This window comes from Melopsittacus undulatus, chromosome 1, assembly GCF_012275295.1.
Source record: "Melopsittacus undulatus isolate bMelUnd1 chromosome 1, bMelUnd1.mat.Z, whole genome shotgun sequence".
In the NCBI taxonomy this organism is placed as follows: Eukaryota; Metazoa; Chordata; class Aves; order Psittaciformes; family Psittaculidae; genus Melopsittacus; species Melopsittacus undulatus.
In genome coordinates, this window is record NC_047527.1 from 98058116 (window position 1) to 98083712 (window position 25597).

At 45.6% G+C, this 25597-nt stretch overlaps 1 protein-coding gene across 1 annotated transcript in view; it reads left to right on the forward strand.

Annotated features, from left to right (window-relative positions):
- The first annotated feature begins 36 nt into the window (after positions 1-36).
- KIF9 (kinesin family member 9) overlaps positions 37-25597 on the forward strand; it is a 32095-nt gene continuing 6534 nt past the window's right edge. The window contains exons 1-18 of the mRNA XM_031044598.2: positions 37-98; positions 2090-2233; positions 3334-3434; positions 4013-4178; positions 5074-5180; positions 6413-6637; positions 8816-8899; positions 9002-9094; positions 9770-9917; positions 10750-10814; positions 12457-12534; positions 14429-14497; positions 14934-15041; positions 17134-17189; positions 19200-19290; positions 19899-20026; positions 21255-21437; positions 23923-24131. Coding sequence (XP_030900458.2) covers positions 3339-3434; positions 4013-4178; positions 5074-5180; positions 6413-6637; positions 8816-8899; positions 9002-9094; positions 9770-9917; positions 10750-10814; positions 12457-12534; positions 14429-14497; positions 14934-15041; positions 17134-17189; positions 19200-19290; positions 19899-20026; positions 21255-21437; positions 23923-24131 — 1906 coding nt within the window. The 5' untranslated portion in view covers positions 37-98; positions 2090-2233; positions 3334-3338. The remainder of the gene's footprint in view (positions 99-2089; positions 2234-3333; positions 3435-4012; positions 4179-5073; positions 5181-6412; positions 6638-8815; positions 8900-9001; positions 9095-9769; positions 9918-10749; positions 10815-12456; positions 12535-14428; positions 14498-14933; positions 15042-17133; positions 17190-19199; positions 19291-19898; positions 20027-21254; positions 21438-23922; positions 24132-25597) is intronic.

Here is a 25597-nt window from a genome sequence, read left to right on the forward strand (position 1 = left end):
GCCCACTTCCGTCATAACCCTCTTCCGGAAGCGGGCGGAAGAGGTGGCTGCCATGGCAACGGTGTACACAGGCTCGGCCTGGCTGAGGCGGAGCGCAGGTAGGTGCTGGCGGGACTGCCCCTCCGCAGGGCCTTGTCGCCACCCGCCTCCCCCAGCAGTGCCGGCCCCACAGCTCGCATCAGGCCTCTCAGGACCTCGTTGTTGTCGTCCCCCCTGCAAGGCTGTGTTGCCCCCACCCCAGGTGGTGTCTCCACAGGCCTTGCTCTCTACAGCATGGATGATCCTTTCCTCGCTTTACCCCAGGCCTCGACACGTCACCCACCTTGGCCCCTGAGCCAAGGCTGCCCAGGGCTGTGAGCACGGCTGGCCCTGGCAAACCTCTGTTCCGTGTTAGAGAATCACAGAATCACAGACTGGTTTGGGTTGGAAGGGACCTTAAAGCCCATCCAGTTCCAACCCCCTGCCATGGGCAGCGACACCTTCCACCAGACCAGGTTGCTCCAAGCCCCATCCAACCTGGCCTTGAACACTGCCAGGGATGGGGCAGCCACAGCTTCTCTGGGCAACCTGTGCCAGGGCCTCACCACCCTTACAGGGAAGAGCTTCTTCCTCAGATCCCATCTCAATCTCCCCTCTGTCAGTTTAAATCCATTCCCCCTTGTCCTGTCCCTACCTGCCCTTGTCAAAAGCCCCTCTCCAGCTTTCTTATTGACCCCTTTAGCATTGGAAGCTTCTCTAAGGTCTCCCCAGAACATTTCGTTTCCCAGGCTGATCAAGCCCAGCTCTCTCAGCCTGTCTCCAGAGCAGAGGTGCTCCAGCCCTCGGTGCATCTTTTGGCCTCCTCTGGACTCGCTCCAACAGCTTCACATCCTTCTCATGTTGGAGCCCCAGAGATGGACACAGGACTTCCGGGGGGGGGGGGGTTGGAGGGCAGCTGTCTCACCAGAGTAGAATGGGAAAATCCCCTCCCTCACCCTGCTGGTCACACTGCTGGTGATGCAGCCCAGAACATGGTTGGTTTCTGGGCTGCAAGCATACACTACTGGTTCATGGGGAGTTTCTCAGGGACGAACAGCCCCAAGTCCTTCTCCTTAGGGCTGCTCTCAATCCAGTCTTCTCTAGCCTGTATTTGGGGATCGCCCTTACCCAGGTGCGGGACCTTGCATTGGCCATGTTGAACTTCATGAGATTGATACTGTCCCACCTCTCCAGCCTGTCCAGGCCCCTCTGAATAGCATCCCTTCCCTCCAGCATGTTGACTGTACCACATAGGTCAGTGTCAACAGACATGCTGAGGGTACAGTCCATCTTAGTCAGTCCCAGCCATCCTCAAGCCCTTGGCCCTCTTCTTCTGCTTTGTTTGCACTCAGCTCTGAAGCTGTTCTCCCCTGGCTCTCTTCAGGGCTGAGGTGGCACTGCATTATTGGTGTCCAATTGGATGAACTCAATGCTCAAAGTGTCACTGGAGATGGAATTCTAGGGGCTGCTTCATGGTCATTTCACCCAAGCAGCTTTGCCTCCCTAGTTTGCCTCTCATGTTTACAACAAGGGGAATATCTTTAAACTGACAGAGGGGAGATTTAGATGAGATGTGAGGAAGAAGTTCTTCCCTGTGAGGGTGGTGAGGCCCTGGCACAGGGTGCCCAGAGAAGCTGTGGCTGCCCCATCCCTGGCAGTGTTCAAGACCAGGCTGGATTGGACTTGGAGCAATCTGATCTAGTGGAAGGTGCCCCTGATCATGGCAGGGGATTGGAACTGGATGAGCATTAAGGTCTCTTTCAATCCAAACTAGTCTGTGATTCCGTGATTCTGTTATTCTATGAAATAAGGCACATGCCACTGTAACATTCTATTTGTATAGTGGAGTTTTGTGACCTCTCATAATCCTGATAACCAGCCGAGCAGCATTTCCATGCTAGCTCCCAACTTTAAAGCTCCATTTCTCCTTCCATTCAGCTTGTACCTGTGCTGCTCCTGTGTTTATTCACACAGTACTGTCAAATGTCTTGGCAGCTTTATGTTCCTGTCATTTAGAGGAGATCCTTATGGGGATACCCGTGCAGTTCTTTATCACTGTGCTTTTTCGCAGATCGTTTATTTGAAGACTGTCTCCAAATCTGAAGAGATTGTGATCAGGGAAACTTAGCACCATTTTGGATTCCACAGCAGTCATGTGTTGGAATCACTGAGGTCATCTGGGAAGAGGACAAGGAGCCCACATTACCTTTACCAGGTAGTCATGGAAATGCTCACCTTTGTTTTAAATAAAGAGAAATCTTGGTCCAACTCACAGCTCTACGTTTATTTTTAGAGCAGTCACAGCAGATAAGGTGCTGGAGAGAGCACAGTAATTAATATACAAGAATCAGAAAATATTTTGTTTGAAACTAGAAATTGTCCCTAGATTATCACACAACTGTTGATCACAGGCTGTCTTTAGGATACTGTGGGGGGAAAACACTGGATCTGTATGTTCCAGGGTTTTAAAGCAGCTTTTTAAGCAGCTGGATGTATCCTTTGAGCCCACCTGCAGCGGATTTTGGTCAGCAGATCCTCTAGTGTCACTGGGTATTGACAGCCACTCCCTGCATTCACACTGACTTGAAGAATAAAATAAGAATTTAATCAGTTGTCAGGCACATGATTTTTTCTTTTTTTTTCTTCTAAAAACTCAAAGATCAGGTCTTCATTAAGAACTTTAAAATATTTTTATGGCTTAGTATAAATAAGGGTTTCTAATTCCAAAATACAGGAAATGCACAATCAATCCACACTGTAAACAAGGTGACTACTGTTCAGAGCACTGGAAATGTTTACATACCAACAACTGCACAGCCCTTTGCAGTGCTGTTGAGATCCTTTTGGCATGGTTTCACCTACAGCACATCTTACTCAAAACCTCAGAGGCCTGAAATCGAGTTCTGGATGATCAGACATTACAAACCAGGAGGCTGCAAGTGCCTTCGCACACTGAAAACACTGGACAAAAGAAAATGCTTCTCATATTCCTGCAATTATTTTCTTTGTAAGCCTGAGAGGAGGGAAGGCTTGTGCTGTCAAACACTAATGTGCCTGGTACACAAGAGGAAATCATGATCAATTATTCTCTGTATACATACTCAGCGTTCTGAGCAGAACAATGCTGGAAAGAGTTTTCAGCAGCTGGTTGCCCACAGTTGCTTTTCATAAAGAATAGAAACTATAACTGAACATTTGTCAACACTTTATTTTTAAATTTGACTACTCTGTAGCTTGCCTTTTCATGACAAATAACATTACATTTCTTTTTAGGGAATGCAACAGTGTTGATTTTTTCCTTTTTTCCCTCTCTAGTTAGTATGTATCTAGGAAGAAAGAGAGTCCATACATTCGTGCGAGTCAAGCCAACAGCTGATTTTGCTCAAGACATGATCAAGTTTGGGCCAGACAACAAGGTAGACAAAAAGAGATTGCATGTATGAAAGGTTTGGGATTTGATTTCAGTTTTGCCCACTGAAATGCGGAATTCTTCCACTCCTTAAGGCCACACGTTTTGGTGCACATTGTTTCGTCCTGCTTGCTTCTCTCCTCTGCGCTGACAGAGGCTTGTGGGTTTGTATCAGCAAGTGTAACTATGGAAAGCACACTTCTGGTGATACAGTGACTAGAGAAAATACTCAAAATGACTGGGACTCTGACTGATCCTTGAGGAATTCCCAGTGGTAACTTTAGTTCCAACCTATGGAACAGTCTGTTTCAATCCTCCCTTAATGCAAGTTCCTCCCTTCATCTTCTCTTGCTTAGTTCATCATTTCCCTGGGACACAAGATCAGACACATCACGTGGGGGTAAACAGATGAGCTGAGACACTTTTTCTGTTCTTTTTTGGAATATGTATTATGAGAGTAGTGCTCTTTGTGCTCCATTTCCTCCTGGCCTCCAGGTCTTCAGTACATATTTTTTCTTTTTGGACAACAGTTGCTGAAACTCTTCATGGTTATCAGAGTTAACATCATCTCTTTTTGGGTTCCAGAGCATAGAGATGTGCCTCAAAAAAGATGCCAAGAAACAAGCTATGAATAGCAGGCAGACCAACTGGAGCTTTAGGATGGATGGCATCCTTCACAACACCTCCCAGGAACAGCTTTATGAGACAGTGGCAAAGAAATTGGTGTCTGAAGCTTTAATTGGCTATAATGGTAACTTGCTTCTATTTTTATTAATGTAGAATGATAGAATCACAGACTGGTTTGGGTTGGAAGGGACCTTAGAGCTCATCCAGTTCCAACCCCTCTGCCATGGGCAGGGACAACTTCCACTAGACCAGGTTGCTCCAAGCCCCATCCAACCTGGCCTTGAACACTGCCAGGGATGGGGCAGCCACAGCTTCTCTGGGCACCCTGTGCCAGGGCCTCACCACCCTCACAGGGAAGAACTTCTTCCTCAGATCTCATCTAAATCTGCTCTCTGTCAGTTTAAAGTCATTCCCTCTTTCCTTTTTGCCCTTGTCAAAAGCTCCTCCCCAGCTTTCTTGTCAGCCCCTTTAGGCACTTGAGCTGCTCTAAGGTGTCCCCGGAGCCTTCTCTTCTCCAGGGTGAACAAGCTCAGCTCTCTCAGCCTGTCTCCATAGCAGAGATGCTCCAGCCCTTGGGAGCATGTCCATGGCCTCCTCTGGACTTGCTCCAAGAGCTCCACATCTCTCATGTTTTGGGGCCCCACAGTTGGATGCAGAACTGCAGGGGGCATCTCACCAGAGCAGAGTAGAATGGGAAAATCCCCTCCCTTGACCTGATGGTCACACTGCTGGTGATGCAGCCCAGGACACGGTTGGTTTCTGGGCTGCAAGCGCACACTGCTGAGTCATGGTGAGCTCATGGAACAACACCCCCAAGTCCTTCTTAGGAGAAAATCTAGTCTTCCGCAGCTTTTATTTGTGCTTGGGATTGCTCTGACCCCGGTGCAGGACCTTGCACTTGGCCTTATTTTGCCAATAAGTGGAGATTTGATCTGAGGGAGAGATCCTGTGGATGGTCCATTTGAGAAAGGCAGGGGTTACCTCTTGAGTTTATTCTTTTGCTTTTGAATCTTTTCTAGGAATGATAATGTGCTATGGGCAAACGGGGGCTGGTAAAACTTACACCATGATGGGAACAACTGCCGATTACAAGCATCGAGGAATCATACCACGAGCTATACAGCAGGTATTGGATCTGACAGGGAAAAGAAGCTGGAAGAAATAGCAAGGACATCTCTTGTATCAGCTCTTGCTAATACTCATAGAAGTGTTTTAACATGGTTAATATGTTATAAATTTATCTCCAGCAGTGTTATTTTTAATTCTTTTTATCTAAGATAAGATCATTAAAGATTTAAAGGAGCCTGTAAAACATAGTTACTTTCTAGATTTGTTTTACTACACCATAACCTTGTGTTCTGATAATGATGATGTTTAAGAGCATTTGGATGGTGTTGGCTGGAAATATGCTGATTTGTCAGTCCCATTGCTACATAGATATGTTCCTGTCAGAGGCACAAGCTTAGCCATGCTTTGAGGGGACAGGTCTGTTTATCTTTAGGCAGTGACACAGAATGCTTTCCACTTCCACAAAGACAGCTGAGACGCAGGGTGTGGGGCTGTTGGAGTGCATCCAGAGGAGGCCACAAAGATGCTCTGAGGGCTGAAGCAGGTCTGCTATGGAGTCAGGCTGAGGAAGCTGAGCTTGTTCACCTTGGATAAGAGAAGGCTCTAGGGAGACCTTAGAGCAGCTTCCAGTGCCTAAAGGGGCTGACAAGAAAGCTGGAGAGGGGCTTTTGACAAGGGCAGGTAGGGACAGGACAAGGGGAATGGCTTTAAATTCATATAAGGGAGACTGAGATGAGATGTGAGGAAGAAGTTCTCCCCTGTGAGGGTGGTGAGGCCCTGGCACAGGTTGCCCAGAGAAGCTGTGGCTGCCCCATCCCTGGCAGTGTTCAAGGCCAGGTTGGACGGGGCTTGGAGCAACCTGGTCTAGTGGAAGGTGTCCCTGCCCATAGTAGGGTTGGGTGGAACTGGATGAGCTTTAAGGTCCCTTCCAATGCAAACCATTCTGGGATTTGATGATTCTATGAATCAAAGACAGAAGGAATTCTGTAGTTATGCTTTATCGTCATTTGCAGAGGTTGTTCCTGTTTAATTCTATTTGATTCTTCCCAAATGTAAGCAGGCATTCAAAAGTGTTGTTTTCAGCACTTCCATTTTGCAAAATCGTATTAAAATTGTTGACCTAGCCCTATGAGCCCTCAGGCTACTCCTGTTCAGAATTAGCTACACACACGTGGATGCACTTATAGCTGTTCAAAAAGTTATGAATAGCTTTTCTGGAACACCATAAATAGCTAATTATTCTGTTTGTGAACTAGCACTGCTGTTGACAAACCCCTTGTCTTTGTATAGGTCTTCAAAGCAACTGCACAATCCACTGATCCACTCATCACTGTCCGAATATCCTATCTGGAAATCTACAATGAGACCTTGTTTGACCTTCTGTCCACTGTGAGAAGCAAAGGGAGCAGTGACATGCAGATGGCTATTGTGGATTGCCCAGAAGGGGTTTATGTGAAAGGCTTATCTATACATACAGTTAACCTCGAGGAAGATGCTCTAAGTCTCCTTTTTGAGGCAAGAGAAAAGAAACGTTACTCTTCATTTAATTGTTTATTGTCTTAACACAGGGAGGAGGCAGGAAAGCAGGAGGTGGGTGGCCAGGATGGCTCGGGGGAGGTTCAGCCCTCTTTGTTCTCTTTGTTGTGTGGGTAGAAGAACTGGTAACTCTTTGTAGCCCATGTTCTGGCACAGAGGTGTTGGAAGATATCTTTGGGGAAATTCTGGTTTTAGTGTATGCCAGAACAAGTCAAGTGATGGAAGAAACACGTTGGGGTGAGACCACAGAGCGTAGTAGCATTGGAGGTTTCAGACAGCACCAAAATACAGAAGGCAGCCACAGAATGCCTTCATTTCAAAAGGTTTATCTCACTGGCCCCATCAGCAGGCTGAGATCCCAGACACCCTGAAAGATCTGTTTTCATGATCCTGGTTATCACCCAAGGGTGTTGGTGAGTGGCTTAGTACAAAGTGTTCAATGTTTGGGAACCTTTTAGACCAACCAGCTGATCTACACTGGAATTTCTTCTTGAAAAAACACACCTGCCTGACCTAGCTATGTCCATGTTCCAAAGAAAGAGTCTTTGCAGCAGCATCTTGGACAGATAGTTTGGGATGATCATGGCACAGGTACAATTAGTCAGATTTTACAGCAGGGTGTTCACACAAGGGGTTAGATTTGTGAAGGGAGCTTGCTTACCTATACCTGCATCTTTCTTTTACTGTGGATGCTTTAGTTCTTAAGGAAAACATGAAGAATTGATTCTGTATGCAGGAAGTGTATTCATAGCAGGAACCCCCTGGTGTCCTTAAAGTATTCCTCTTGCCTTTTTAACAACATGACTGTGGTATCTTAAGCCAGCTTGTGTGACTGGCAGGAACTCTCTTTTTAAAGAGTAGGATAATGATAATGCAACTTAGCTTGAGATCTGTTAACAAAAGAAGTGCAAGTGGGGCCTGGGGGCCCATTCAGCATCCTTAGATGAGTTCTGCCTGTGGTTCAAGGTTCACAAAGAAAGCTCCAGGCTTTGTGGAGGCTGGCCACATGCTGTGATTCTTCATCTGTGGACTGGGCTTGATAGTATTGATACCTAAAGGTCTTAACTTTCTTGCTCTTAGATTTACACTACCTAGCGTGGAGCCAGTTACTGACCTTTCAACTCTTAAAAGTCATCGTCCTTTGAGAGCCAGGCAGATGCTGGCTGTGAAACCTATTGGCAGGAGCATTTCTGTGCTTTAGAGCCTTCTGTTTCCTTTTCTACCTTGCCAGCCTGGCAGCACTGCTCTGTGATAGCCTGGCACTCCTAACAAACAGTTACCACATAATTTTCAATGTCACTTTCATTTCCTGTAAGCAGGCATTACACATTTGTAGCTATTGTGTACATTTGAGTTTTCTATGACATTTGAATCCTGGGGAGTGCTTTGGGTTTCTAGTCATCAAGAAACTGAAACAGCCAGGGAGGTATTGCCTCTGATCAAGGCTTGCCTGACTGTTTCTCAAAAAGCCACAATTCTGTGAGCTGAGCATTGAAAGTGGAAACAGTTTCCAGTAAAAGGCATTATTATAGTAAACTGTGACCTTTATCAACTCCCTCATGAAATGCTTTGAGAGGCCTTTGAGTAAGAAAGCAAGGCAAATATGGTGAGTTCCCACTCTGATTCCCCTAACCATTGTTCAGACTGGAGAAGAGAAGGCTCCAGGAACACCTTAGAGCAACTTCCAGTGCCTAAAGGGGCTGACAAGAAAGTTGGGAGAGGAGCTTTTGACAAGGGCAGGTAGGGACAGGACAAGGGGGAATGGATTTAAACTGACAGAGGGGAGATTGAGATGAGATCTGAGGAAGAAGTTCTTCCCTGTGAGGGTGGTGAGGCCCCGGCACAGGTTGCCCTGAGAAGCTGTGGCTGCCCCATCCCTGACAGTGTTCAAGGCCAGGTTGGATGGGGCTTGGAGCAACCTGGTCTAGTGGAAGGTGTCCCTGTCTGTGGCAGGGGGATGGAACTGGATGAGCTGGTTGGAAGGCCCTTTCCAGTACTAACAATTCTGTGATTCTGTGAACCAGCTGATTGGAGTTACTGTCTGTGTGGAATGAAGATCTAATTGCCATGTATTTAACTGTGTGGATTTATAATTTTCTTGTATTCTACCAATGCAAAAGTTTAAAAACACTGTTTGAATTTTTACTTTATTTGCAGGGTGAAAACAAAAGAGCGATAGCAAAGCACGCACTGAATAAATATTCATCCAGATCCCATTGCATCTTTACTATTTACATTGAGGTAAGCAGCTTTTCTGTGGACTCAAGTGGCTGAGGATCTTTACACATCTGGTTTTTACTGTATTTCAGTTTTGTCTACAGTTTATATTCTTTTCTTCCTCAGTCTCGTTTCAGATTTTTCCCAGATGCCAAATGTGTTAACTCTAAAATCAACTTAATAGATCTGGCAGGCTCAGAGAGACTGAGCAAGTCTGGAGTAAGTGATGGAAGAAATATTTCAGTCTGTGGTGATGAGCCCCGTAGTCAACAAGATGGAGGTGAAATTACAGGTTTTCCCCACAACAGAATTCAGCCTGTGATAAATAGGCAACACCATGACAAATTGTAAGTCACAGTAACATGTCAGAGAGTGCTCAGTTGTTTGCAGCTGCTGTGTATCATTTCTAAGTCCACATGTGACTCCTGTCCTGCGTTTGCTTTCCAATCCAACCCAGACTCGTTTAATTTGAGTCTGATTTCTCAAAGAGCCTCCGATTTTCCTCTTAATTCCAGCAGCGACAATGCAAATTCTGATCACGGCAGGCAAACTATTACAAGTTTCATAGGGTGTTAGGGCTCAACAACTGAAAGCTTCTCAGGTCCTGTGTGACATTCGACATTGAGCAGAGTAGAAATTGCATCAGCCCCATGCCAAAACATGATTTACCCTGTTGGGGGAAAGGCAGTGGTCCTTGTAGACTTGTAATGAAAACCTGAGGTCTCTGAAAACTTGTTTTCAGGCTGAAGAAAGCTCTAGCTCATGAATGTATCAGGTCTGAATTAGCTCCTTACCCTCAGAGGCAAACTACTCTGAGTGAGGAGTGTGCTCCCTCCTACAGTTCGGCCAGAAGTACATGTTGTCGAAGTTTTGCCTTTTGATCTTTCATTACAGTCTGAAGGACAGCTTTTGAAGGAAGCCATGTACATCAACAAGTCTCTGTCATTCCTGGAGCAAGTCATCACTGCCCTGGCTGATACTAAGAGGGACCACATCCCCTTCCGGCAGAGCAAACTCACTTACGTCCTCAAGGACTCCCTGGGTAAGAGCTGTGCATCATAGCAGGCCCCGACAGTTCCTAGTTGTAAGGTCTTAACACAGAAACACACAGAACTCACCATTGTTCAAAGGATGTCTGGTTTTCTTCATCAAATAAAACAGCAGGTGCAGGAGACAGTACAAAGCCCACACTCTTCAAACTAGTAGAAATTCAAAAAGCTTACTTAGAATGCTGTAAAAACTGCCACAAAAACCCCAAACAAACCAAAACAGCAGGTTACAAGCCTTTTCAGGTGATCCTGCATTAGCATCAGGCTGCAGGTGATAAACCCAAAGCTGAGACACATCATGATTCCTGGCTTGTGCTCCTGGTATTCTGGAGACATGGGAGAAGAAAGCAGTTGAAAACAGGCTGAAGGGGTTTGTGTGGTGTAACCAAAGGCATCAGGAAGGAGAGTGATGTCCAAGGCATTTCTGAGCTGAGTCTTGTGTTGCTTTTAGGAAAGGCAGGGACCACATCCTGCCAGGTTCCCCACTATTAGATTTAGGCCAAGGGATTTTAAAATCCTCTGCTCCAGTTTTCCTGATTTCAGGCTTTCACAGTTTGTGCTCTCGTCTTCCTACTGCATCATCACCACGTGAGAAATGCATGTTGCCTTTATTCTTCAGTCATTCTCTGCCACTGTGTCTCCGTACCCATGGGAACTTTAGAGGGACAAACTGGCTGTGTTCTTTGGTGCTCTTTTTTCTCTTATTTTAGTCAGCACAGAACATAATAAATTAAAAAAAAAAAGAAACTATGAACCTTCTAATTATATTATTTGCCTTTTAAAAATTATTCTTTTATTTTTTTATTTTTTTTTTATTTTTCCCAGGGAGAAACTGCAATACTGTCATAGTGGCAAATGTCTGTGGGGAAGCTGCATATATGGAACACACTGTAAGTTGAACTGATTTCTGCAGAATTGGAGTCTGGTTCTTGATACTGTTGCAACTGGCTGTAGCTTGGTTTAAAGATTGGTCTCTGGAGGGCTACGTCAGGAGTCCCAGAACAACATCCTTCATAATTCATCTTATCTCAAAGGCTCAGAGAAGATTGCTCTTACCAGTCTGCTTTGTGATGCAAACAGATGAGTGGTAACTGGCTCAGGGGAAGAAATGAGAGCCTGAAATAGAGCAGGCACAAGCAGCTAAAATCTAAGCACACTGAGGAGTGGTGATTATTGATGGTTCAACTCTGTGAATGCATTTGAATGATACACTGCACAATGAGGTCAGTGGGATTGCACTGGTTGAGAGCTGAGCTGGCTTTCTGCTGCTTCAGGAACCAGGAGTAACCTCCTAACAGTGGGGGGTTTTTAACCTGTGAAATAATGAAATTGAGGAAAGTCTCACTGTGTGAACTGAATCCACTTAACCACATCTATAACACAGAGAATCATAGAATCCTGCAATCCCAGGTTGGAAGGGACCTCAAGGATCATCTGGTTCAACCTTTACAAGCAAAGCATGACCCACACTACATGGCCTAGCATCCTGTCCAGCCCAGTCTTAACAGTGTCCAGCACCGGAGAGTCACCACTTTTCTGAGGAGATTATTCCAGTGGCTGATTGTTCTCAGTGTGAAAAATTTTCCTCTTGTGTCCAACTGGAATCTCCCCAGGAGTAACTTGTGCCCACTATCCCTTGTCTTTTCCATGGAACTCCTTGTAAAAAGGGAGTGTCCATCATTTTTGTGGCCACCCTTTAAATTCTGGAACATGATGATGAAGTCTCCCCTGAGCCTTTTTTTCTGCAGGCTGAACAAGCTCAGCTCTCTCAGCTTTTGTTCATGCAGCCTTTCCAGTCCTTACATGATCTTTGTGGCCCTTCTCTGGACCCTCTCTGGCCTGTCTGCACCTTTTTATATAGCAGGGACCAAAACTGAACACAGTATTTCAGGAGTGGCCTGACAAGTGCTGAGTAGAGTGGGACAGTGACATCTTTATCTCTGCTGGCTCTGCTGGTGGTATCTTTGAAGGGAATTGCTTTGCTCTTTGCCAAGAAAAATGTATGTATGTATGTTTGTATGCAGCAAAAAAACCCAGCCCAAATGATCTGTTGGATAGCTGTTTTCAAGGCAAAGTTCGTTTATCATCTTCTTGTGTTCTGATAGCATCTAGAAACAGTATTGCTCAGGAGTCAGCTACTATGCTTTGCATCAAGAGGAGGATTTTCAGGCTGTAGGGATTTACTCTCGTGATACCACAATTGCAGAAGTTAAACTTGAAGGCCATTGATGTGTGATTTGGAGTTTTTGGGATATAAGTCTCGGTTTTATGAGAAGTGGGAGTGGGTATTTTTGAGATCACTGCTCTGGTACATACAGAGCTGTCCACAAGCAGAACAGAAAGGACAAAGATATAATCCAAAGCTGGCTGATCACACAGAAGCCACTGAGCACTAGAAGGTATGGTCCCAGAATTGGAAATCCTATATTGCTCCCTGAAGTTAAATAGTATTTTATATCTGTGTTCTGGGATCTGATATGGTTAAGAAGTAACAGATTATGAAAAATATATCCTTGCTAATATCTTTTTCAGTTGTCTTCTCTTCGGTTTGCTACCAGAATGAAATGGGTCACCATAGAGCCAGTCCCCAATGAGACACATGACCGAGAGGTATGTAGAGAAGGGGAACAGAGGAAGGCAATTTTTCTCAGGTTCATTAATATTTAAGATAATGACCTTAAAAACCAGAGATTTGATAGTGTAATGAGTTACCACCCATCAACTGAGCTGCTGTTTGCTAAATTTAGGTAATTGATGAAATGGATTAGTATTAAACCTTTTTTCATTGATATTTAATTATAGTTACCTTGAATATGCTACAGGTTACAGTCATGCACATGGTCATGTCTTCACTGCCATGTGGTAATTCTTTCAAGTGTATGCATACAAATCCCTCATTTTTTCCGATAAGATTGACCTTTTAGCAGAGATATTATGTTGTGGGCTACTCCCATGGTCTGTGGGGAAATTCCTAGGCACCTCTGCTAAGGAGACAGGCTGAGAGAGCTGGGCTTGTTCAGCCTGGAGAAGAGAAGGCTCCAGGGACACGTCAGAGCAGCTTCCAGTACCTAAAGGGGCTGACAAGAGAGCTGGAGAGGGGCTTTTGACAAGGGCAGGTAGGGACGGGACAAGGAGGAATGGCTTTAAACTGACAGAGGGGAGATTTACATGAGATCTGAGGAAGGAGTTCTTCCCTGTGAGGCCTTGGCATGGGTTGCCCAGAGAAGCTGTGGCTGCCCCATCCCTGGCAGTGCTCAAGGCCAGGCTGGATGGGGCTTGGAGCAACCTGGTCTAGTGGAAGGTGTCCCTGCCCATGGGCAGGGGTTTGGAACTGCATGAACTTTAAGGTCCCTTCCAACCCAAACCATCCTATAATTCTATGAAATTATTTGCAGTCCTACCTGCAGCTTTACACAGCGTTATCCCTGTTGCTGCTGGTAACAGAACTTTTTTTTGCCACAATTACAAAACTTGTTTAAACTAGGAAATAACTTACAGAAGATGATGATAATATTTCAGGTGTCCTGAGTGCACTTTCACAGCTGAAACAGAACTAGAAGCAGTGAATGTTCTATGGATTACTGCTAGCCCAAGGAACAACTTTAGTGCTATCTGATCCATAACACATGTGGTGCGTGAGAGCCCTGCTATATTTCATGGTCTAATCTCACTGGCAAGCAGAGAAACAGCTGGGGAGTTTCCTTCAACGGCTTCCAGAAGAAGCTGTGCAGCAAGCAACAAACTGTCTTTTCCTCTTCAGTGCCTTTCATCTGAGATGTGTGGAGTGGAAAAGAATAGCTGAAAGAGTATCATAGAATCCTAGAATGGCTTTGGTTGTGTTTGGCTTCTCATTGACCAGCACCACCAAGTTCTCCTTAGGGCTGCTCCCAATCCAGTAGTGTTTAACTTTTCTTTAAGAAAGCTACTGTGTTCAACAAGTCACTTAAAAACCAGCTCAGTATCCAATTCTCCCTGAATCTCAGGGTGATTTGTGTGTCCACACCTTTCTGAAAACACATTCTAAATAGTGATGCTTGAAGATATTCCATGTTATGGAGAAAATCAAATACATCACAGAGGACTTTCTCCTCTATTAAAGTTAATGTCAGAACTTCTGCTGAGTTCGGTAAGAGTCAGAGTGGAAACCTACACACTTTTTTGCTTTTGAGATAATATCTCATAGTCCAGCATGTGATGGCCCCTCCAGTTCCAGCTCAGGAAAGCATGAAATTAAAAGCCAGGTGGCCCTCCTTTGATGGCTTGGTCTGACTCTGCAGGCAGTACACCCAGGACACAACAGAAGCTGTCCTGTTGGAAGCTAATGGAAGGCAAAATGATTTCCAGAGCTGCTACTTCACTGATGCAAACCTGACAGCAAACCCTGGGGGAGCTGGTGTGCAGCTGTGATATCTTCTAGCAGCCAGTTTAATGCTGCTTTTCTGTAGGTTTTTTTTTTTTTCCAATAGCATTTAGTCATTTGCTCACCCTTTTGTTTTCCTGCTAGGGGACAGTGAAGGCTTTGGAGAAGGAGATTGCTCTTCTGAAGCAGGAACTGGTCATACATGACAGCTTGGTAAGGAATAGGTTACAGTGTCCTAGGTGGGACCTAGTTAAAGCTTTGTCCTGATTTTTCTTCTGCAGTAGGATCAACTAACTCAGCACTCAGCGTGACTGTATTCTTCCTTCAGCTTTCAGCACTGTCTTTTGGGGTTTAGGCAAAGCTCTGAAGATCCTAGTGAGACTGTTGTAGCTTCAGTCCCCAGCCACCCCACCTATTTATTTTCAGACTCCTGAAGCCCTCCTGGTGTGTGATTGAAATGTGCAGGGGATGCATTGCTTCCAGCATGTCCCCATGTCCCGTGTCCTATCAACTCGGATGATGTGTGGAGCCGCAATCAGAAATTAAACATAAGGCTTCCCTGGGCACATTAGAGCCCTGTCAGGTGTTCACCAAACTTGCTTAGCTTTTTGTAATTTGCTCATACTCAGTTGTTCACCTTTTTTCTCAGGCAAATCGTGGTTCGCTGGTGACTTATGACCCTCTGTCTCATGTCCAGATAGAAGAGATTAAGTCTCAAGTCCATAGATACCTAAAAGGAGCCATTGATGAAATTGATGTAAGTACCTTTCCAGTGGAGAAGCACATAAATACTGATTCCATCTCATTTTACTCTGGGACAGAAGCAATGAAAATGTCTTCTAAAGAGGCTGTCTTTAACCCCAAAAGTGCTACAGAATAGTAATTTAATCTAATTTTTATTTTGTGTGTTAAGGACTGTCTCTTTGTTTTCATTCCATTTTTGCTTTTTTGGAATCTTGATTAGACTTCTCCTCAGTCCTGAAACCCTTTGAGTTAATTTATTTGGAAATTCTTTAAATAATTCATGACAAAATTTTCCCCTGCCAGTGTCAAACTGAATCTTTGCAAGGTGTGTTGGCAAAGTCTGGCCAGTCTTTCAGAGACAGGTTCATTAAGGCTGGGTTTCTTGACTTGAAACTGGCTGGTGACTGCAAAATGGTTGTGAAAAAAGCCAGGAGAAATTCTGTGAACACAAATATTCCTGCCTGAGCAAACAGGAAAACAAGCAAAACGTAAGAAAATGGAAATACAAATGCACACTCGGAGTCACCGTGAAATTTAGTTTGGTTGTGAGCAGAAGCCACTGTGACAAGAGTGCAGAAGTTGCTGGAAGAGTGTTTTTGAAACAGATAATCCTTTAGTTTGAACAAAAGACTTGAGACACTTTCTCTTATTTAATGTAATTGTTGTCTTCTCTCGAAGTCCCTGGTTTCTCCCTCCAGCAGGCAGGAGTGGAGCAGAATAAGGGCATACATGAAGGTGTGTTTTACCTGACTTGCAAAATGTGATGTGGAGCAGGAAAAGTAGGGAAGGACTAAGGACTTTTACACAGGGAAGGATGTCTTCAGTGACACTCAAGGATCTTTTAGAGAGGGTTAAGAGCAGAGATTGTGCATTTCATAGCATGGGCCAGTCTTTTGGACCTTGGGAGAGCTGGAGGCAGGTTCTTGCTTTTCTGCAGACAGCCCATTATTTATTTATCCATGCCTCCAATCATCATCTCCAAAACAGAGGGTAGTATGGCTTGACTGCACTGATTCGTTATTATGGGTAATAGGACTAACAATAGTGCTCTGGCTGGTCTAAGTACTCAGGCAGCCTTGGCTAGCAGTGCAAAGAGAAGTAGCATCATAATCTGCAAGGTCAGTAGATGCCATCTATGTAATTTTAAAAATCACAGAGTCACAGAATAGTTAGGGTTGGAAAGGACCTTAAGATCATCTAGTTCCAACCTCCCTGCCATGGGCAGGAACACCTCACACTAAACCATATCACCCAAGGCTTCATCCAACCTGGCCTTGAACACTGCCAGGGATGGAGCATTCACAACTTCCCTGGGCAGCCCATTCTAGTGCCTCACCACCCTCACAGTAAGAAACTTCCTCCTTATATCCAATCTAAACTTTTCCTGTTCAAGTTTTAACCCATTACCCCTTGTCCTGTCACTATAGTCCCTAATGAAGAGTCTCTCCCCACCATCCCTGTAGGCCCCCTTCAGATACTGGAAGGCTGCTATGAGGTCTCCACGCAGCCTGATCTTCTCCAGGCTGAACAGCCCCAACTTTCTCAGCCTGTCTTCATACGGGAGGTGCTCCAGTCCCCTGATCATCTTCGTGGCCTCCTCTGGACTTGTTCCAACAGTACCATGTCCTTTTGATGTTGAGGACACCAGAACTGCACATAATACTCCAAGTGAGGTCTCATGAGAGCAGAGCAGAGGGGCAGGATCACCTCCTTGGACCTTCTGGTCACGCTCCTTTTGATGCAGCCCAGGATACGGTTGGCTTTCTGGGCTGTGAGTGCACACTGAAGCCGCCTCATGTTACGTTTCTCATCAACCAACACCCCAAAAAAAATGATTATAATTAATTCATTACCTCATTGGCTGTGCGGCAAATGGAATTTACTGAAGTCTATCAATCAGATTGCTCTCTCTTTAAGAGTTTCCTAAGAGTGAGCAATGTATCCACCTCCAGCCTGACTCCCAGGATAAAGTTAATTCTCCTTGAGCATGGACACCCAGCAAATGGAAAGTGGAGTCTTTACAGTCTGAAATATTAGAATCAGTACAGCTGACCACAGCCTAGAGATGCTTACCTACATCTTCACTGTATACCTCTCTTTCTCAGATACTGAACCTCAGGCAAATCCAGGAGGTATTCAAGCAGTTCAAACTGATTTTAAGGTAAGATATCCAAGGCTGATGCATGTCACAGTAAGGTTCAAGAAATGCTACCAGGCTTTTGTCTGTGGTATCACACAGTGACATGGGTGAGTCATAGAATCCCAGACTGGTTTGGGTTGAAAGGGACCTTAAAGCTCATCCAATTCCAACCCCCTGCCACAGACAGGGACACCTTCCACCAGACCAGGTTGCTCCAAGCCCCATCCAACCTGGCCTTGAACACTGCCAGGGATGGGGCAGCCACAGCTTCTCTGGGCACCCTGTGCCAGGGCCTCACCACCCTCACAGGGAAGAACTTCTTCCTCAGATCCCATCTCAATCTCCCCTCTGTCAGTGTAAAGCCATTTCCTTCTTGTAATGGAAAGCACAATTCTAGACAAATTCTGCTGGCCTCTGCACAAGAAGACTATTTCCTCTAACTTCTAATGCTCATATGTCATGCGCAAGGGCTCTCTATAGTGAACATCACTCATTCAAAGTTCTTCTTGGCAAATATACTGTCACTGGTCATAAACTGTGGCATCCCTAATCATGGAGCATATCTCCATCACACAAGGCACTCTGCAAACAGATCAAAAGAAAAAGCAGACCTTGTAGGATGAGGTGGTATAAAGTGTTCTCACCACAGCAGCCTCTAGAAGTCATCAGGTGTACTTGTTTTTTTTAGAGACTGTGGCAAAGGTAGGTCACAAAACAATTGCAGGAGCATGATAAGAAGGTTCTGTGGCTTTTTGCAGGGAGGTGCTCTCTGACATGTGGTGTGGGATTGGGGAAAGCAAGAAAGTGCCTTTTGGAAAATGTCACCAGTGGATGATTAAAGTTGTTTTTCAGGCTGAAGGAAGGAAGTTGAATTACAGGCTCCTAAAAATGAGGACAAGTGGCTTGCATGTAATGAAATAGAAGAGAACAAAGAAGAATAAGGATATTAGGGCAACCCATGCAGTCCCTGCCCCATCAAGTTGTGCGACCTGGGTGGGCAGTAGAGGTTGCAACTCACAAGCGTGACAGTGGGATATTGCTGTAGAGAAGCTGCATGCCCTTGAGAAACTTGTGTGAGCACAAATGTCTGTGGTACATCATCTCATGGGGCAGTCAGGCTTTCCTTGGGACTTGAGAACAAAATGGGTTTCATGATAAAATTTTGCCTACTAGTTCTTTTAAACTTGGGGCTCATTTTATTGTTCCAAAACAGTGGAGTTTAGTAGTTTTTAACTTGGAGATTCTTTGAGAATTTTCAGTCTTGTATAGTGTATTTGAGCCTGCTGATAATGCTTTTCCATAAAAAAATCACTCAGTTTGAAAAATCACTAGGTTAAAGCAAGGGGATGGCACTGAATGGAGGTAACAGGATTTGATGTGTGCTGCGGAATGGACTCTGTCAGAGACCAATATGATCAGACAAAAAACCATTTATTGCAAAGCATTAACTCCTTATATACTATTGCTTACACACACCTACAGCAATTTGGCATATCATGATTGGATACTTGTCTTGAAGACCCTTAGTGACTAACATATAATTGGTTAAGCACAGGTGTGAGAACTTGACCTCGAACGCTTGCCAACAGTCCACAGTTCTCATAAGTCAGTGACTTCCTCTTATCTTGCTTCTTCTTATCTTGCTTGCTTAAGCTTCCTTGGGCCTCCCACAGCCTTGCTGTATCCCTCAGAGTTATTCAGAGCTCATGTACCAAATATCCATTTTCCTGTGAGAACACTGTCTCCACAGATGTGGACCACTAAAAGGTTATGTAGAGTATTAAAAGAGCCATCAGAAAGCTTCCATATGCACAAGGCCTAAAGGGAGTTTGTAGAAAATAGGAAGAGGAGAGTAAATAAAGGTTACAATGGCTATGGAAAGAATGGAAGGAACAAGGTGAGGTGTTTGGGAATGAGATCACAGGTAAAAGGTTATTTTCTTTGGAAATCTGATATTGGCATTATCAAAGGTTTTGACATAAGAAACAGTCCTCCTTGAACTCAATGGTAAGAGGCTTTTTTCTCCTCTAGTCAACAGGAGTGTGAAGTGGAGGAGAGATTACGAAGCAAGTACGCTCTGATAGACAAAAATGACTTTGTTACTATTGCTGCTCTTCATAAGGTAATGTCTGGTGCTCAAGCCTGACCCAGAATCAATCTTAATTGGCTCCTTTGCTGCTGTAACATGAATTGCCTCAAGTTCTCAACTTTTCCCTGTTGAAATACGAAGCTTGGAAAACAAAGAATCACCATAGAATCACAGAATAGTCTGGCTTGGATGGGACCTTAAAGCTCATCCAGTTCCAAACCCCTGCCACAGGCAGGGACACCTTCCACTAGACCAGGTTGCTCCGACCCCATCCAACCTGGCCTTGAACACTGCCAGAGATGGGGCAGCCACAGCTTCTCTGGCTAACCTGTGCCAGAGCCTCACCAGGCTTCTGAGAGTGCTTTTATTTCTTTTGGGATGCTAGACCCAAGTTATTCTTCCTCTAAGTGGCTGAAATATTTGACATATGAATTTGAGGATGATTTTGGCCTTTTTTTTAATTCTCACTTCTTTCTTAGAGATTTGTTTCCCTGGCATACTTGCTAATGTGTACAGATTTCTGTATTAGATGATACAGCAGGATGGGATAACTGTCAGGCAAGGGCTGTATAGCTTTTGTGGTATAGAAAGCTACAGATCTAATGCTTTGTGGTCCATGTTTTATTTCTTCCTGTTTCCAGGCAGGTGCAGTTGATGTGGATGGCCATTTGGTGCAGGAAGAGGACGAGCAGGCTCTTGACACTAGAGCTGGTCCTTCACCCAGATGTGGTAGGAGGAAGATATCCAGGAAGAATGGTGAGACATCCAGGTGAGTTAAGTAGGCAGACTGCTCTCTCTTTTCTCTGATAACGTGTCACTGCAGTGACCAGGTTTGGTCAAGGTGTGATTGGCAGCAACCCATGGGGAAAGACAGAGACAAAGCTGGCTTAAACAAGTATGTAAAAGTTTGTGGTTCCTCAAGCAAGACAATCTAGCATAGTGTTGTAAGGGATTCTGGTGTCCTTATGGCCATCAGCTACACTCTTAGAAGAACATGGACCTCTTGGAGTGAGTGCAGAGGAGGCTTTTGGCCATGGGAGTGGTGGTAGAAACAGCCAGTGCAGGGGACCTTACTTTTATAAATTGAAGGATCTTTTTCTGCTTACAGGGAAGAACTTCTTCCTCCGATCCCACCTAAATCTCCCCTCTGACAGTTTAAAGCAATTCCCCCTTGTCCTATTCCTACCTGCCCTTGTAAAATGCTCCTCTCCAGCTTTCTTGCCAGCCCCTTTAGGGACTAGAAGCTGCTCTAAGGTCCCTGTGGAGCTTTCTCTTCTCCAGGCTGAACAAGCCCATCTCTCTCAGCCTGTCTCCCTAGCAGAGGTGCTCCAGCCCTCAGAGCATGTTTGTGGCCTCCTCTGCACTCACTCCAATAGCTCCACATGCTTCTTATGTTGGTCCAAGTCCTTGTATTACAGAGGAGAGGAATTGCCAAGGCATTAGTATCCACATGACACAGTGGGTTCCTCTGTGCAGTTCTGTTTTTTAGGGAGATGCAAAGAGATTTAGCAAACACTTTTCTGTATCCCTTTGAAGTCACACTGTCCCCTGCAGATAAGGCTGGTGGTGTTTGTGGAGGTGAGCTAAGGGAAAAGAACAGAGAGCTGGGGCTGATTTTGATGTGGGTTAGATCAAATCCTGGGGACTTTGGTTTGTAGGCTCCTCCGAAGGTAAAGAGGGTTATCCTGTTTGCAGGCATGCTTCACTCCAAAAAGGGTGGGATTCTTGTCCTTGTGATCCTTCTCTAGAGATCTGTTCCAACCTGTGCTATATTCTATATTATTTGCTGCACAAGGCAATTTCTCTGCTCTAGGAGGTAAGGACTTGTGAGGAGAACAAAGCTGATCGTATCCCTTGTCAGTAGGTATTTCACTGCAGGCTCTTGTAGGAGCCTCATCAGACTGCTAGTGTTTTGAATCAGCAACATTAGTACCCGCAGCAAGATCTGGTTTCATGAAAAATTTAATTAATCTGGTTCATCTTTCCTCCCCTGTCAGGAAGGAAGGAGCAAGGAGCAATCTTTCTTGGAAAGACGTAGAAGGGGATTTACCATCAAAAAGTCAGGTGATGTTTTCCACTCAGGATCTGGATGTGAAAGAGGTACCAAGGGACCAGGATACAGCAAATATTGATGCAGAGCTCTCAAAGCCATCTCCTGTGGAGGATTCCCAGCAGCCCAGGTAAGTTTTCCCTGTGAGGAAGAATATCCCCTTTGCCAGAGGCTGGTTTACACCAAAGTGATTGCATTGTGTTCCCCTAGTACAACTATCTGCTTCAAAGTAAAGAGGAGAGATTCATAAATCTTGCTTGCTTGGATTCATTAATACACTGTAGGACAGCAGTAGATGTAGGGACACCCTGTGTGGTGAATTATGTTGTTGGTGGTTATTTTCTTCATCTGCTTTGAGCGCTGCCCTGGCCAGTGGCTCTATTACGTTTTCTTGGTCAGCATGTCAAGGAAGCGGATTCTCTCCATATACTCTGTTCTTGAGAGGCCCCACATGGAATACTGTGTCCAGCTCTGGGGCCCCAGCTTAAGAAGGACATGGGGCTGTTGCAGTGAGTACAGAAGAGGCCACAAAGATGCTCTGAGCGCTGGAGCACCTCTGCTATGAAGACAGGCTGAGAGAACTGGGCTTGTTCACCCTGGAGAAGAGAAGGCTCCAGGGAGACCTTAGAGCAGTGCCTGAAGAGGCTGACAAGAAAGCTGGAGAGGAGCTTTTGACAAGGGCCTGTACGGACAGGACAAGGGGGAATGGTTTTAAACTGACAGAGGGGAGACTGAGATGAGATCTGAGGAAGAAGTTCTTCCCTGTGAGGGTGGTGAGGCCCTGGCACAGGTTGCCAGAGAAGCTGTGGCTGCCCCATCCCTGACAGTGTTCAAGGCCAGGTTGGACAGGACTTGGAGCAGTCTGGTCTAGTGAAAGGTGTCTCTGCTCATGGCAGGGGGCTGGAGCTGAATGAGCTTTAAGGTCCCTTCCAACCCAAACCATTCTAGGATTCTATGATTAATTGGGAAGTCTTTGAAAATTGCAGCACTCTTTACCCTTTAGCTAAAAGTGCAGAAGCACCACATGTGCAGCCACAAAACCCCATGTAGTCATGAAAATGGGTCAATAGCTGCACAGGTCATGTCAGGAGGTACCATATCAAGACAGAAGAGTGGAAAATGGCCAAAACTGGAGCAATGTGCCAACCAGCTGCTTGTAGCAAGGCAAGAGTTTAGCATGGGAGGGCAGCACTGAATTGCATTTTGTTCTGGATGAGTGGATGGGGTGAAAAATGCTAAGGGTACCAAGACAAAGAACTCCTTCCAGGAGAATGGTCTCAACAGCATGAGGTTGTTTAGCTCACAGGAGTTCAGCCAAGGCCCTCTACAAACGAGTTCAGGACACTGGTTTTCTCATCATCAACCATCTTTTCTTGATGAGAGCTCTCAAGCAATGCAGCTCTTAAGTATTGTGAGCGCCTGCATTGGCTGTGCTGCAGACAACCAGTCCTTTCTTGTTCCTGCTGCCCAGGGAGAACATCACAATGAAGCTGTCCGAGGAGAATTTACTCCTGAAGCACCTTAACATGTTATCATGTTCCTCCAAGACTTCTGCATGTGTTTTAGTATTAATCTAAAAGTCCTGTGGCTGGAAGTGAAGACTGCTGCTGCAGCTGTGTAAGGCACCCAGAGTGCTTCAGGTAGCTTGATAGCTGGCTGTCAAAGCTGTAGCTGTGGCAGTCTGCCCAGTGGTGGTTGTTTACATTGCTATGCCAGCAGTTTGGTAGGGAAAGCTGTCTGATGCTGCCTTTGAGAAGTCTGAAAATGCCCTGAAGAGGTCAATCAGGGAAAGGCAGTAGCCAGACTTTCGCTTTGACCAGTCTGGACTTAGGAATGTAGAGACTTCTGGCTACCTTCTGCTACCAGATCCAGCTTGCACACCAAGAACAACCTTATACAGCACAGAGCAGCATCCACGGGAGTGTGACATTCCCCTGAGGGCCTCTCCTTTTTGCCTAGTGTGGTTTGTGTTGAACTAAGAGCTGGTGTTCATGGGAGCACATTTGCATCACAGAAAGAGTGGTTGCCTATTCTCCAGGCTGAACAAGGCCAGCTCTCTCATAGGAGAGGTGCTCCAGCCCTCAGAGCATCAAAGCCTTTGCATCACAGCCCTTTCATAGGAAAGTCAGGGTTGACAAGTGCCATTTTGAATTCAGTCTTTCTAAATAGGCAAGACTTCAAAGCCATGGGTGGCAGCATTGTAGAGCCCATGCAGCTGTGGGGTTTGTTGGCAGAGGTGACTGACTGGTCTGTGCTGGGAATCCAGCAAGGAAAGAGCAAAGGCATTTCTGTTTAACAATTGGGAGGGATAGTAATTACAATTTTTCTGAAAATTCAGACCATTAAAGGTCCACTTTCCAGGGGAGACTCAGTTCTGAGGCATCTCCTAAGGAATGTGTTTTCTATGTTAATAACTCTTTCTTCTGGGAATAGTACTGGGGTACACATATGAGGGTTGGTGCAGAGATGGTGCCAGGGTGCAGCTAGGACAGTGAGATCCTCAAAGGGCACCTTGGAATACAAACCTCAGCTATGGCAACTATGGACTCTGTCATGCTGCAGGGCAGAACTGACCTCCCCATGTCTGTGTGTCTTTTCTTTGAATTCTGTTGCAGCTCCCCTCCGCCCAAGCCAGCAGCATTTGAGATGTTTAAGGAGGAGTATGGAAGTGAGATCAGCCGGATCTTTAAAGAGAACAAAAGCATCCTACTTGACAGGAAGAAGAGAAGAAGTACAGTAACACAGAGAATCAACTCCATCAAGCTTGAGATGGAGAGCATAAAAAAAGCTCTGGAGGATCAGCAGCAGGAGCGGTGGCAGCAGGGTAAGTGCACAGTGGCCAGCAAGAATGTGACAGAACAGGGGAGCTGCTGGTTTCAAAGCAGTTCTGGTAGTGAGACCACTGGACCATCACTGCTGCCTGCCAGGGCCAGGCTTTATGCCCCAGCTCTGCAGCTGAGCTTGTGTTTTGCTACCTGAGTCCTTCACCTGAGTCCTCCACCCTTCATCCGCACGGAATCATGCTACTCAGGCTTTATAATGGTGAGGTGAGCTGCAGTTGGGTTGATTCCTCATCCGATGCTGTGATGGATTAGGCAGCATTCTGCTGACAAAAGCAGGTCAGCACAGTGCAGAAATCCTGGGTAGCACGCCTGCCCTAACAGATGGAAATGCGCCTCCTATAGCTTCATTTCATCAGGCCCTGGCATAGGTTGCCCCGAAAAGCTGTGGCTGCCCCATCCCTGGCAGTGTTCAAGGCCAGGCTGGATGGGCTTGGAGCAACCTGGTCTACTGGAAGGTGTCCCTGCCCATGGGAGGGGGTTGGAACTGGGTGAGCTTAAAGATCCCTTCCAACCCAAACCATTCCATGATTTATGAAAGTCAAGATCCCAAACTACAGGGTACTAGAGCAAAATATGTGGTAAGTGCCTTCCTACTTTGCTGTGGCAAGATGTTTGTTAGGTGAAATAGGCCTAGATGAGACTAGGAAGTGTATCAAGTTACATGCTCCCTGCAGCAGGGCTCCCAAGAGTCAGTGTTGCTGCATTTTACAGAGGAGTGGAGAAGAAAAGCCTCTGGGTGATGGGAGAAATATGAAACAAATGGCTTTAGTAACAGAGCAGTCTAGAGGGCTCTGTGGGGAAGTAGCAATGGTGTTCCTTGCATGTGGGGAGGACAGCAAAACAACTCAGTTCTGTGAAACTACACCCTTAATGGATGTCAGGCAGTTAGTGGGAAATAAGAGGGAATGAGGGCCCTGACCAGTGAATGTGAGTCAGAGAGGCAGACCCAGTTTCCTCTTCTGGTTTCCATTTCTCTTCCTCTAGAGAGAATTTTATCACCAAGGGAGCTTTTCCCATAGGGTCTGAAATATGCAAAGCTCTTCTGGATAAATGACAAGCAAATCAGATCAAAGTGATGGTCTGTCTTTTCATGGCTTTTCTTGAGCCTTTGCTCTTTATGATGACATTTACCAACTGGTGGTATATTGCGGATGCTGAAAACCACAGGAATAAACTGATTTGAGGGTAATAAAAACTGAGAGATGTTTATCAAAGGACAGTAGCACTCGCTTAAGTGTCCCTAAAGGGCTAACCAGCCCTTTGTCACAAAAACCCTCACCGTGGCTGCCTGTGGACTTTTTTGATAGGAGGTGTAAAACCCCTCTGTGATACCCTCCAGTGGGATGTCTTCCTGCAGAGACTGGGCCCTCCTCTTTGTGAATTAGAGAATCCCAGACTGGTTTGGGTTGGAAGGGACCTTAAAGCCCATCCGGTTCCAGTGCCCTGC